The sequence below is a fragment of the Gallus gallus genome, chromosome 4 (genome assembly GCF_016699485.2).
Source record: "Gallus gallus isolate bGalGal1 chromosome 4, bGalGal1.mat.broiler.GRCg7b, whole genome shotgun sequence".
NCBI lineage: Eukaryota > Metazoa > Chordata > Aves > Galliformes > Phasianidae > Gallus > Gallus gallus.
Window position 1 is genome coordinate 90,277,639 of NC_052535.1, and position 14,420 is coordinate 90,292,058.

At 57.8% G+C, this 14,420-nt stretch overlaps 1 protein-coding gene across 10 annotated transcripts in view; it reads right to left on the reverse strand.

Annotated features, from left to right (window-relative positions):
• DYSF (dysferlin) overlaps positions 1 to 9,266 on the reverse strand; it is a 61,557-nt gene extending 52,291 nt beyond the window's left edge. For 4 of the 10 annotated variants that reach the window (XM_025149873.3, XM_025149867.3, XM_025149869.3 and 1 more), the window contains exons 1-15: positions 7,994 to 9,266; positions 7,762 to 7,853; positions 7,277 to 7,382; positions 4,057 to 4,461; positions 3,819 to 3,947; positions 3,552 to 3,614; positions 3,413 to 3,463; positions 2,718 to 2,748; positions 2,317 to 2,432; positions 2,109 to 2,235; positions 1,867 to 1,970; positions 1,662 to 1,730; positions 1,547 to 1,590; positions 1,347 to 1,429; positions 276 to 317 (exon numbers count right to left, since the gene is read on the reverse strand). In XM_025149873.3, coding sequence (XP_025005641.2) covers positions 276 to 317; positions 1,347 to 1,429; positions 1,547 to 1,590; positions 1,662 to 1,730; positions 1,867 to 1,970; positions 2,109 to 2,235; positions 2,317 to 2,432; positions 2,718 to 2,748; positions 3,413 to 3,463; positions 3,552 to 3,614; positions 3,819 to 3,947; positions 4,057 to 4,461; positions 7,277 to 7,382; positions 7,762 to 7,853; positions 7,994 to 8,209 — 1,678 coding nt within the window. In that variant the 5' untranslated portion in view covers positions 8,210 to 9,266. Of the gene's footprint in view, positions 1 to 275; positions 318 to 1,346; positions 1,430 to 1,546; positions 1,591 to 1,661; positions 1,731 to 1,866; positions 1,971 to 2,108; positions 2,236 to 2,316; positions 2,433 to 2,717; positions 2,749 to 3,412; positions 3,464 to 3,551; positions 3,745 to 3,818; positions 3,948 to 4,056; positions 4,462 to 7,276; positions 7,383 to 7,761; positions 7,854 to 7,993 lie in introns of those variants that run through there. The other 6 variants (XM_025149874.3, XM_025149871.3, XM_025149868.3 and 3 more) reach the window with 4 other exon arrangements.
• Between the last annotated feature and the right edge of the window lie 5,154 nt (positions 9,267 to 14,420).

A 14,420-nucleotide genomic window follows, 5' to 3' on the forward strand; every position in this document is an offset into this window, starting at 1 on the left:
TGAGCCACGGGCGCCACTCATTTCTGGGCACCTCGAGCAGATGAGCAGTGAAGAGCCAAATCCGCGTGCACTGAGCTCCCAGCACAACACCGGACCCCGACCGCTCAGCGTGCAACACGTTGTCACCCTGAGACCTCCAACGCCACCGCTGCCCAATGGGGATACCCCAAAGGCACCGGAGGGGACGGCAGCGCAGCCCTTTCCCGGCACCACACACCCTAAAGGAAAGGAGTTACCCAAGTGCCCACAAACCAAGAGGCTCTAAGGGGACGTACGGTCTGTGGCCTTCAGAGGCTTCGTGAGAGCAGGAAACGCATCTGGAGCGTAAAGAGATGGAGAGAGGTCAGGAGGGGCAGCAGGGAAGGCTGCGGGACAGGAGGAGGCGATGGGAAAAGCAGATGCTGTTGCTGGGAGGTTTGGTGCCAACAGGGAAGCAGGAAGGCTGCAACACGGCCATGCAGCCCTCCACGGCGGTTGCAGAGTGCACACGGACTGAGACAGGATGCAAAACCTTGTATGCAATGCAGCCCCGCAGCAACCTCCTCCTACGGCCACAGGAGGAACGAAGGCCTGCAGGACCATCAGCCAGCAGGCAATGCCACCAAAAACAAACAGCACGGGGACAGGGGACGGACGGAATCACCGCCACGGGATGCAGGGAACTACCGTGCAGGGTAGGTGGACGGAGGGACCTCATAGGACTTACAGAGCCACCACCACCACGCAGGACAGATGTAGACACAACCGTGGGACGGACAGAGCTACCACGCAGGGTGGATGGGGCCACCACCATACGGAACAGATGGAACCACCATCGCCACAGGGGGGGTGGAACCATGGTCATATAGAATAATCACAGCCACCATCACGCAAGATGGACACATCATCATGGGATGGACGGAGCCACCGCCATGGGATGGACGGAGCCAATACTGTAGGATGGTTGGAGTCACCGCCATGGGATGGACAGAGCCACTACTGTAGGATGGATGGAGTCACCACCACGGGATGGACAGAGTCACTACCGTGGGACGGACGGAGCCACCACAACAGGATGGATGGAACCACAACCAGAAGACGGATGGAGCCACCACCACGGGATGGACAGAGCCACCAGCACACAGGATGAGCAGAGCCAGCACCATGGGATGGACGGATCCACCACCATGTAGGACGAACAGAGCTACCAGCATGCCCCTACCCACGCCCCCATTTCTCCCCCAGCCCCAGGAACCAGACAGAGCCCACCCTGCCTGCTCCCTCTTCCCAGCCAACGCTGAGCTGCAGCCGTGGGCACGCCGTGCTCCCCATGCCATGCACAGAGCCCCATCCCACCGCCCACTCACCCTCCAGCTCCCCGCCGGGCGCAGAGATCTTGGACATGCAGAGGTAGGCGGTGCCGACGACGTCGTTGTGTGTGAGACGGTCCCTGGAACGCAGCCCACGCCTCAGCACACGCCGGGTGCCCCCCGATCCATCAGCGCATCCCCTCCCCAGCTCCTCCCATTTTATAGGGTCCCCACCCCATCCCCTCCCCGTGGCTCACCAGTCGGTCACCCGGATCCTCATCTTCTCGCACATGGAAGGGAACTGGGGACAGAGAGGAGCGGTGAGCGGCGGCCGGGGGCAGCGGGGCGGTGAGGGGTGGGCACGGCGCTCACCATCACCGGCAGCGTCAGGCACTGATTCCACTGCGGGTTGGCATTCTTCTCCAGGATCCTCGAGTAGAGCTGGAAGGGTGGGAGCAGGGATGGGTCTCCCCCCGCTGCTTGGAATCCCCACAGCCCAGCCACTGCCCCAGCAGCGCCCCAAGGCGACATTCCCCCCGACCCCCATCCCAGGGACGCAGAGCTGTGCCCCACTCACCGTCTTCCCTGCAAAGCTGACTTCCACAAAGGGGTCAACCAGGTTCTTCTTGTTGCTTTCGAAGCCAAAGATCTGCCGGACGTTGTCCATGACGGCGTCGTCCACTGCGGGGGGAGAGGTCTGCTTGGGGGGGGGCTGTGATCTGCAGCACCCACGGGTGCTCCGTCCCACACATCGTAACCGTGCGATACCCCAACGGCCGACAGCCCTCCACGATGCCACGGCACCGACCCACCACTCACTCTGGGGCAAATCCTCAGCCTTGAAGATCTTCAGGCAGAACTGAGCCCCTCGCAAGGTGACCCCCGTGGGTCGCAGGAGGTTCCCCTCAATGTCTTCCTTGTCTTCAGAGACGTCCTTCTTCTCCACCTGTGGGGTGGCCGATGGGTCAACGCGCCGATCCGGATGGCAGCAGCGGGCAGCTGGACGCCCCCCAGCACTGATACTCACAGGAGCTTCGTCCCCGGGGCCCAGCACAAGCAGGCTGACCTTCAGGTACCCCTTTGCCCCCGCCGTGAAGTCCTCCGGGTCGGACAGCAGCAGCCACCGCCTGAGGATCGCGTGTTCTGGGGGGGGGAATGGGGCGGTGTGATGGGGCAGCGCTGTGTTGCCTCTGCTGGCCCCCCAGCTGCTAAACTCCCTGTGCTTAATTGTCATGATTGGCAAGGATGGGGGTAGGAAACGTTTAACGGGAGTCACTTTGTCCCTTCTTGTGACTCCCACACAGGGAGGACTCAATGGACCTCACCCCGCATTGAACCCATATGGATACACCTCCCAGGAAGGGGCGATGGATAGGGAACACCTCTGCCTTTCCTATGGGAACACGGGGGGGCGGACACTGAACTCACTCGGCTCCGAATAGATGCTCTCAACGTCCATCTGTGAGACACAGAGAGAGAAACCATAGAATCAGTGCGTCATTAAGGTTGGAAACGATCCCTGAAATCACCGACTCCAACCATCAGCCCATCACCTCCATGACTCCATCATGGAACCATCCGGGTTGGAGAAGACCCCCGAGGTCGATGAATCCAACCACCAACCCATCACCTCCATGATTCCATCATGGAATCATTCAGGTTGGAGAAGACCCCCGAGGTCGTTGAGTCCAACCACCAACCCATCACCTCCATGATTCCATCATGGAATCATTCAGGTTAGAGAAGACCCCCGAGGTCATCAAATCCAACCATCAGCCCATCACATCTGTGATGCCATCATGGAATCATTCAGGTTAGAGAAGACCCCCGAGGTCATCCAGTCCAACCATGAGCCCACCATCTGCACGTCCACTCAATTATGGAATCGTTTTGGTTGGAAAAGACCCCCAGGGTCACCAAACTGCCCCCTCCCCGCCGTGCCCAGACACAGAATAGGAGAATGATGGAAGCATAAAGGCTGAAGGAGCCCCCCAAGACCCCCAAGTCCAACCCCAACCCATCCCAGCTCCCGGTATCAGTCACAAAGGCTGGAAAAGACCTCCAAGACAGAGTCCCACCACCAACCCCTCACCACCCGACGAGGAGATGGGAGGGATCCCTACCCGAAACTCTCCGATCACCGCATCCATGCGGAAGGAGCGCGAGTCCAGGACCTGCGGGAGGAGCGGTGAGCCCATGGGGGGGGTGGGGCAGAGCCACATCCGTGGGCTGGGGAGGGGGACGCGGCGGGGGAGGGCTCACCGTGATGAAGACGGGCACGTCGAACAGCTCGGCTGGCGACTCGAAGACGTTGAAGAAGAAGGTCTGTGGGGAAGAGGGGCGATGCAGCGTGGCACTCCCAGCACGGGACACGCCGCCGGGACGACGCTCTGGGACGGAGGTGGCCCCCCCGGCCCCACGCATCACCAGGGGTGGGGGGCTGATGAGGATGGGCCTGGCGGCGGAGATGAAGCCCGGAGGTTGGGTGTAGTTGGGTTCAACCGCCCCCTCCCAGCGTCCCCCCCTCACCTCGTCGAAGAGGGGGCTGTTGCCTTTGCGTATCCTGGTCCGCTTGGTCTGCCCCGCCGCCGTCACCTTCACCACGGGCCGGATGTTAACGCCGGGCAGCTGCCGGGCCTCGATCACCCGAACCCGGATCTGGGGGGAGGGAGGAAGAGGAGGGGTCGGCCCGGGCCCACGGGGACACCTTGGGGTCACCTCGCCGGTGACGACACCCGGGGTCAGTCGTGACCCACAGGGGTCTCACCTGGAAGTCCTGAGGTTTGTTGGACAGCGGCTTTTTGGGCGAGCTCCTCCTGCGCTTCACCCCACGGCCGCGGGGAGCCGGGGGTCTGTGGGGCACCGAGGGCGGCTCCGAGCCCGGCGGCCCCGAGGATGGGGGCTCCGTCTCGTCCCCCGTCACCGCCTGGTCCTCCCCCTCCTCCTCGGTGGCCACTTCTGCGCGGGGCGGGAGGCAGGGAGGTTGCTGCGGGTCCCTGGCCGCTGTGGGGTGGGCTATGGGGGACGCGTCCCCCCGTGGAGCCCCCGCATTACCAGTGAGAGTGTCGGACTCTGCCACCGCCGCCGGGGCGGCCTCGGGGGGGGTTGGGGGAGGGAAGAGAGGGGCAGCGCCCGGAGGAGGGCTGTAGGACACTTGTAGGATGAGGGAAGCCTGGGTAAAAGGGGAGTCGTCACACATTGCCGTCCCAAAGGCACGTCCCCACCCCACTTCCGTGTCCCCACCCCACTACCATGTCCCCATCCCATTGCCACATCCCCAACCCACCGTGTCCCTATTTCATTGTCATGTCCCCATCCCATTTTGTCCCCACCCCATTGTGTCCCCACCCCATTGCCGTGTCCCCACCCCATCGCCACATCCCCATCCCATCGCCACATCCCCATCCCACTGTGTCCCCATTTCATCGTCATGTCCCCATCCCATTGCCATGGGCCCATCCCATTGTGTCCCCATCCCCGTGCCATGGTCCCCATCCCACTGCCACGTCCTCATCCCAACGTGTCCCCATTTCATTGCCATATCCCCATCCCATCGCCATGGTCCCCATCCCATTGTGTCCCCATCCCATTGCCATATGCCCATCCCATTGCCATGTCCCCACTTCATCGTCATGTCCCCATCCATCGTGTCCCCACCCCATTGCCATGATGATCCCCATCCCATCATGCCCCCATCCCATTGCATCCCCATCCCACTGCCATGTGCCCATCCCACTGCCACATCCCCATCCATTGTGTCCCCATCCCATTTCCATGATCCCCATCCCACTGCCATGGTCCCCATCCCATCGTGCTCCCATCCCATTGCGTCCCCATCCCACTGCCATGGTCCCCATTTCATCGTCATATCCCCATCCCATTGCCACAGTCCCCATCCCATCGTGCTCCCATCCCACTGCGTCCCCACCCCACTGCCATATCCCCATCCCATCATGCTCCCATCCCATTGTGTCCCCATCCCACTGCCATATCCCCATCCCACTGTGCCCCCATCCCATTGTGCCCCCATCCCATTGCCATATCCCCATCCCGTTGCCATATCCCCATCCCACTGCCATGGTCCCCATCCCACTGCCACGGTCCCCATCCCACTGCCACGGTCCCCATCCCACTGTGACCCCATCCCACTGCCATGGTCCCCATCCCTCTGCGACCCCATCCCACTGCCATATCCCCATCCCTCTTCCATATCCCCATCCCATCGTGCTCCCATCCCATTGCGTCCCCATCCCATTGCCACGGTCCCCATCCCATCATGCCCCCATCCCATTGCATCCCCATCCCACTGCCATATCCCCATCCCACTGCCATGATCCCCATCCCATTGTGTCCCCATCCCACTGCCATATCCCCATCCCATTGTGCCCCTATCCCATTGCCATATCCCCATCCCACTGCCATATCCCCAATCCCTCTACCATGGTCCCCATCCCGTTGCCATGATCCCCATCCCATCATGCTCTCATCCCATTGCGTCCCCATCCCTCTGCCATATCCCCATCCCATCGTGACCCCATCCCACTGCCATGGTCCCCATCCCACTGCCATATCCCCATCCCACTGCCATGATCCCCATCCCATTGTGCCCCCATCCCATTGTGCCCCCATCCCATTGCCATATCCCCATCCCACTGCCATATCCCCATCCCATTGTGCCCCCATCCCACTGCCATGATCCCCTTCCCATTGTGCCCCCATCCCATTGTGCCCCCACCCCACTGCCATATCCCCATCCCACTGCCATATCCCCATCCCATTGTGCCCCCATCCCATTGCCATATCCCCATCCCACTGCCATATCCCCATCCCACTGCCATATCCCCAATCCTTCTACCATGGTCCCCATCCCATTGCCATATCCCCATCCCATCGTGCTCCCATCCCACTGCGTCCCCACCCCACTGCCATATCCCCATCCCATTGCCATATCCCCATCCCACTGCCATGATCCCCATCCCATTGTGCCCCCATCCCATTGTGCCCCCATCCCATTGTGCCCCCATCCCATTGTGCCCCCATCCCATTGCCATATCCCCATCCCGTTGTGCCCCCATCCCATTGTGCCCCCATCCCATTGCCATATCCCCATCCCACTGCCATATCCCCATCCCACTGCCATATCCCCATCCCATTGTGCCCCCATCCCATTGCCATATCCCCATCCCACTGCCATATCCCCAATCCTTCTACCATGGTCCCCATCCCATTGCCATATCCCCATCCCGTTGTGCCCCCACCCCATTGTGCCCCCACCCCATTGCCATATCCCCATCCCTCTGCCATATCCCCATCCCATTGCCATATCCCCATTTCATCGTCATGTCCTCATCCCACTGCCATATCCCCATCCCATCGTGCTCCCATCCCATTGTGCCCCCATCCCATTCTGCCCCCATCCCATTGCCATATCCCCATCCCACTGCCATGATCCCCATCCCACTGCCATATCCCCATCCCACTGCCATATCCCCATCCCACTGCCATGATCCCCATCCCATTGTGCCCCCACCCCATTGCCATATCCCCATCCCATTGCCACAGTCCCCATCCCATCGTGCCCCATCCCATTGTGCCCCCATCCCACTGCCATATCCCCATCCCATTCTGCCCCCATCCCATTGCCATATCCCCATCCCACTGCCATGATCCCCATCCCACTGCCATGATCCCCATCCCATTGTGCCCCCACCCCATTGCCATATCCCCATCCCACTGCCATATCCCCATCCCATTGTGCCCCCATCCCATTGTGCCCCCATCCCATTGTGCCCCCACCCCACTGCCATATCCCCACCCCACTGCCATATCCCCATCCCACTGCCATATCCCCATCCCACTGCCATGGTCCCCACCCCATTGTGCCCCCACCCCATTGTGCCCCCACCCCATTGTGCCCCCATCCCACTGCCATATCCCCACCCCACTGTGCCCCCACCCCACTGTGCCGCCACCCCACTGTGCCTCACCCCGGTGCTCTGCTTCTTGCTATCCAGCAATGGGACATCATAGGAGGCCGCCAGGCTGGGGGAGGACAGCACATCCCGTAGGGGGACGCGGGCCTCTCCCAAAAACCTATAGGGTCAGAGGGGTCAAAAGGGGGAATTCCGCTCCCATTTCCTCCCCCCCCCCCCCTCCCCAAATCCGTCTCCTTTCGTTTCCTCCGCAGACAGCGAAGGCAAAAGGACAACGGGATTGGGGTGGGGGGGGAAAGGGTTAGCAAACAACCCTCATCTTTGTGTGTCCCCCCCACCCTAAAACACCACATTGCTCTCCTCCCACCCTCCCAACCCACACAGCTGACCCTAAATACCACATTCCTGCCCCCCCAGGCTCCCATTTGCAAAGCCTGGGGCGTGCACTTTGTGCACGCCCCAGGCTTTGCAAATAGGAGCCTGAGGGGGGGGATATTGGGGTCGCCCCCCCCCCCGACCCCAATCCCAACCCCACTCACCGATTCCTCCCCACAGTCTCATGGTCCTTAACCACAACACAGAGCTCAGATCCCAGGTCCAAAGCAACGCCCTTCAGATCCCATTCAAAGCCCTATAAAGAGAGATCCCGTAGCGCGTTGGGATACTGTTATGGGGGGGTCAACACGGCCCTATAAGGTCAGGATGGGGTTATGGGGTCAACCCGGCCCTATAAGGTCGGGGTTGGGGGGGGGGGGGAAGGGTGGCGCTCACCTCGTTCCATACGGGGTTGATGCTGTTCTTGATGACCTTCGTCTTCTTCTTCACCCCTACAACGGCCCCAAAACTCAGCCCCCATCCCACACATGGGGGGGAAAAGCAATGGGGTTTTCCAGCACGGAGGCTGTGCCTCAGTTTCCCCCATAGATCCCATAAACTGTGCCCGATGGATCCCATATGCTGTGCCTCAGTTTCCCCCATAGATCCCATATGCTGTCCCTCAGTTCCCCCATAGATCCTATATGCTGTGCCTCAGTTTCCCTACTGATCCTGTACACAGTGGCTCAGCTCCCCATAAATCCCATATTCTGTGCCTGTTTCCCCATAGATCCCACATGCTGTGCCTCAGTTTCCCCCATAGATCTCATATTCTGTCCCTCAGTTTCCCCATTGATCCCATATGCTGTGGCTCAGTTCCCCACAGATCCCATATTCTGTGCCTCAGTTTCCCCCATAGATCCCATATGCCATGCCTCGGTTTCCTCACTGATCCTATACACTGTGGCTCAGTTGCCCCATAGATCCCATATGCTGTGCCTCAGTTCCCCCATAGATCCCATATTTTGTCCCTCAGTCTCCCGTTGATCCCATATTCTGTCCCTCAGTTCCCCCATTGATCCCATATGCTGTGCCTCAGTTTCCCCCATAGATCCCATATGCTGTGCCTCAGTTTCCCTACTGATCCTGTACACAGTGGCTCAGCTCCCCATAAATCCCATATTCTGTGCCTGTTTCCCCATAGATCCCACATGCTGTGCCTCAGTTTCCCCCATAGATCTCATATTCGGTCCCTCAGTTCCCCCATAGATCCCATATGCTGTGCCTCAGTTCCCCACAGATCCCATATTCTGTGCCTCAGTTCCCCCATAGATCCCATATTCTGTGCCTGTTTCCCCACTGACCCCATATTCTGTGCCTCAGTTTCCCCCACAGATCCCATATGCTGTGCCTCAGTTCCCCCATAGATCCCACATGCCGTCCCTCAGTTTCCCTACAGATCCCATATTCTGCCCCTCAATTCCCCCATAGATCCCATATTTTGTCCCTCAGTTTCCCCATTGATCCCATATTCTGTCCCTCAGTTCCCCCATAGATCCCATATGCCGTGCCTCAATTTCTCCACTGATCCTATACACTGGCTCAGTTTCCTCATAGATCCCATACACTGTGCCCCATGGACCCCATATGCTGTGCCTCAGCTCCCCATAAATCCCATATTCTGTGCCTGTTTCCCCATTGACCCCATATGCTGTGCCTCACTTCCCCCATAGATCCCATATGCTGTCCCTCAGTTCCCCCATAGATCCCATATTCTGTGCCTCAGTTTCCCCATAGATCCCATATGCTGTGCCTCAGTTTCCCTACTGATCCTATACACAGTGGCTCAGCTCCCCATAAATCCCATATTCTGTGCCTGTTTCCCCATAGATCCCATACGCTGTACCTCAGTTCCCCCATAGATCCCATATTCTGTCCGTCAGTCTCCCATTGATCCCATATTCTGTACCTCAGTTCCCCCATAGATCCCATATTCTGTCCCTCAGTTCCCCCATAGATCCCATATGCCGTGCCTCAATTTCCCCACTGATCCTATACACTGTGGCTCAGTTGCCCCCATAGATCCCATACGCTGTGCCTCAGTTCCCCCATTGATCCCATATGCTGTGCCTCAGTTCCCCCATAGATCCCATATTTTGTCCCTCAGTTCCCCCATTGATCCCATATGCTGTGCCTCAGTTTCCCCCACAGATCCCATATGTTGCGCTTCGCTTTCCCCATTGATCCCATATGCTGTGCCTCAACTTTCCCACAGATCCCATATTCTCTGCCTCAGTATCCCTACAGATCCCATATGCTGTGCCTCAGTGACCCCACAGATCCCATACACCATACCTCAGTTTCCCCATAGATCCCATATGTTGCACTTCACTTTCCCCATTGATCCCATATGCCGTGCCTCAATTTCCCCACTGATCCCATATGCTGTGCCTCAGTCCCCCCATAGATCCCATATTTTGTCCCTCAGTTCCGCCATAGATCCTATATGCTGTGCCTCAGTTCCCCCATTGATCCCATATTCTGTCCCTCAGTTTCCCCCATAGATCCCATATGCCATGCCTCGGTTTCCTCACTGATCCCATATTCTGTCCCTCAGTTTCCCCACAGATCCCATATTCTGTGCCTCAATTCCCCCATAGATCCCATATTCTGTGCCTGTTTCCCCACTGCTCCCATATGCTGTGCCTCAGTAACCTCACAGACCCCATATTCTGTGCCTCACCTTCCCCATTGACCCCATATGCTGTGCCTCAGTTTCCCCATAGATCCCATACACTGTGGCTCAGTTTCCTCACAGATCCCATATCCTGTGCCTCAGTGACCCCACAGACCCCATACACCACACCTCAGTTCCCCCACAGACCCCATATGTTGTGCTACGTTTTCCCCATAGATCCCATATGCTGTGCCTCAATTTCCCTATAGAACCCATATTCTCTGCCTCAGTTTCCCCACAGATCCCATATGCTGTGCCTCAGTTCCCCCACAGATCCCATATGCTGTGCCTTGGTTTCCCCATAGATCCCATATGCTGTGTCTAAGTTCCCCCATAGATCCCATACACTGTGCCCCATGGATCCCATATGCTGTGCCTCAGTTTCCCTACAGATCCTATACACTGTGGCTCAGTTTCCCCCATAGACCCCATATGCTGTGCCTCAGTTCCCTACAGATCCCATATGCTGTGCCTCAATTTCCCTACTGATCCCATACACTGCAGCTCAGTGTCCCCACAGACCCCATACACCATACCTCAGTTCCCCCACAGACCCCATATGTTGTGCTACGCTTTCCCCATTGATCCCATATGCCGTGCCTCAATTTCCCCACTGATCCCATATGCTGTGCCTCAATTTCCCTATAGACCCCATATACTGTGCCTCAGTTTCCCCACAGATCCCATATGTTGTGCGCCATGGATCCCATATGCTGTGCCTCAGTTCCCCCACTGATCCCATATTCTGTCCCTCAGTTCCCCCATAGATCCCATATGTTGCGCTTCACTTTCCCCATTGATCCCATATCCTGTGCCTCAACTTCCCCACAGATCCCATATTCTATGCCTCAGTTTCCCCATTGATCCCATATTCTGTGACTCAGTGACCCCACAGATCCCATACACCACACCTCAGTATCCCCACTCATCCCATACGCTGTGCCTCAGCTCCCCAGAAATCCCATATTCTGTGCCTGTTTCCCCACAGACCCCATATGCTGTCCCTCAGTTCCCCATAGACCCCATATGCTGTATCTAAGTTCCCCCATAGATCCCATACACTGTGCCCCATGGATCCCATATGCTGTGCCTCAGTTTCCCTACAGATCCTATACACTGTGGCTCAGTTTCCCCCATAGACCCCATATGCTGTGCCTGTTTCCCCACTGACCCCATATTCTGTGCCTCAGTTTCCCCCACAGATCCCATATGCTGTGCCTCAGTTCCCCCATAGATCCCACATGCCGTCCCTCAGTTTCCCTACAGATCCCATATTCTGCCCCTCAATTCCCCCATAGATCCCATATTTTGTCCCTCAGTTCCCCCATAGATCCCATATGCCGTGCCTCAATTTCTCCACTGATCCTATACACTGGCTCAGTTTCCTCATAGATCCCATACACTGTGCCCCATGGATCCCATATGCTGTGCCTCAGCTCCCCATAAATCCCATATTCTGTGCCTGTTTCCCCATTGACCCCATATGCTGTCCCTCACTTCCCCATAGATCCCATATGCTGTGCCTCAGTTTCCTCACTGATCCTATACACTGTGGCTCAGCTCCCCATAAATCCCATATTCTGTGCCTGTTTCCCCATAGATCCCACATGCTGTGCCTCAGTTTCCCCATAGATCTCATATTCGGTCCCTCAGTTCCCCCATAGATCCCATATGCTGTGGCTCAGTTCCCCACAGATCCCATATTCTGTGCCTCAGTTCCCCCATAGATCCCATATTCTGTGCCTGTTTCCCCACTGACCCCATATTCTGTGCCTCAGTTTCCCCCACAGATCCCATATGTTGTGCCTCAGTTCCCCCATAGATCCCACATGCTGTCCCTCAGTTCCCCCATTGATCCCATATTCTGTCCCTCAGTTTCCCCCATAGATCCCATATGCCATGCCTCGGTTTCCTCACTGATCCCATATTCTGTCCCTCAGTGTTCCCACAGATCCCATATACTGTGCCTCAGTTCCCCATAGACCCCATATGCTGTATCTAAGTTCCCCCATAGATCCCATACACTGTGCCCCATGGATCCCATATGCTGTGCCTCAGTTTCCCTACAGATCCTATACACTGTGGCTCAGTTTCCCCCATAGACCCCATATGCTGTGCCTCAGTTCCCTACAGATCCCATATGCTGTGCGCCATGGATCCCATATGCTGTGCCTCAATTTCCCTACTGATCCCATACACTGCAGCTCAGTTGCCCCACAGACCCCATACACCATACCTCAGTTCCCCCACAGACCCCATATGTTGTGCTACGCTTTCCCCACTGATCCCATATGCCGTGCCTCAATTTCCCCACTGATCCCATATGCTGTGCCTCAGTTTCCCCATAGACCCCATATACTGTGCCTCAATTTCCCTATAGAACCCATATTCTCTGCCTCAGTTTCCCCACAGATCCCATATGCTGTGCCTCACTTCCCTATAGATCCCATATGCTGTGCGCCATGGATCCCATATGCTGTGCCTCAATTTCCCTACTGATCCCATACACTGCAGCTCAGCGTCCCCACAGACCCCATACACCACACCTCAGTTCCCCCACAGACCCCATATGTTGTGCTACGCTTTGCCCATTGATCCCATATGCTGTGCCTCAGTAACCCCACAGATCCCACATTCTCTGCCTCAGTTTCCCCATAGATCCCATATTCTGTGCCAGTTTCCCCACAGATCCCATACACTGTGCCTCAGCGTCCCCACAGATCCCATACACCATACCTCAGTGTCACCACAGACCCCATATGCTGTGCCTCAGTTCCCCATAGACCCCATATGCTGTATCTAAGTTCCCCCATAGATCCCATACACTGTGCCCCATGGATCCCATATGCTGTGCCTCAGTTTCCCTACAGATCCCATATTCTGTGCCTCAGTGACCCCACAGACCCCATACACCATACCTCAGTTTCCCCACAGATCCCATGCACTGTGCCTCAGTGTCCCCCCTGACCCCATACGCTGCCCCTCTCTGTCCCCATTGACCCCACACCTCTCGCAGTGGGGCGGCCCCAATGCAGCCTATGGGGCAGAGTTTCTCCCCCCCTCCCCGCACAGCACAGGACGACAGCGGAGCCCCACAGCCCCCACCCCAAAGCCGCCCCCCCCCAGCTTTGGGGCCGCCCTATTGTCGTCACGGGGTTGGGTTTTTTTCCCCCTTTTCCTGTGTTTTTGGGGTCGGCGCTTTTTCAGTCTCCTCCCGTGGAGCTTTTCCTCCTTTGGGATTTCCAAGCATTGCGGCCCCATCCGGCACCGCGCCCCACAGCGGGGCGGCCGGCTGCCAATGACCCCACTGACCCCACTGACCCCATTGTCACCCCGACCCCCCCCCGGGACGCGGCAGGAAGGGCCGCACCGCCGCTCCTCGGCCCTTTCCTGTCCTTCACTTTGGGTTCCTTTGCCTAAAAATGGGCATTTTTAGGCTCCCACCGCCGCCATGGGGCGCTCAGCAATGGGGGGGAGCCGAAATCGGGGGGCGGGGGGGGGGGGGAAGGGGGGGATCCCATCTGCAAGGATGAGACGGCCCTAAAAGCAACGGGGTGGGGACCCGTGGGGTCCGCAGTCACAAACACTGAGGGGTCCCCATTCATAAATCTCGCGGGGGTCCCATTCATAACACTCAGGGGGTCTCATTCATAACTCCTGGGGTGTCCTCAGCCACCAATCTCGGGGGGTTCCCCAACATTTGGGGGTACAGAACCCCAATCCCTGTAGGATGAACTGACCCGCAGAGCCCACAGCAATGGGATGGACCCCCATGGGGTCCTCAGTCACAGATCTTGGGGGGTCCCCATTCATAAATCTCGCAGGGTTCCCATTCATAACACTCAGGGGGTCTCATTCACAACTCATGGGGGGCCCTCAGTCACCAATCTCAGGGGATCCCCAACATTTGGGGGAGCAGAACCCCAATCCCAAAGGATGTGCAGCCCTTTGGAGCCCACAGCGATGGGATGGAGCCCCATAGGGTCCTCAATCACCAATCTCAGAGGGGTTCCCCAACATTTAGGGGAACAGAACCCCAATCCCCAAAGGACACGCAGCCCCCGGAGCCCTAAAAGCAATGGGATGGATCCCCGTAGGGTCTTCATTCACAAACCTTAAGGGGTTCCCATTCTCAGATCTTGGGGG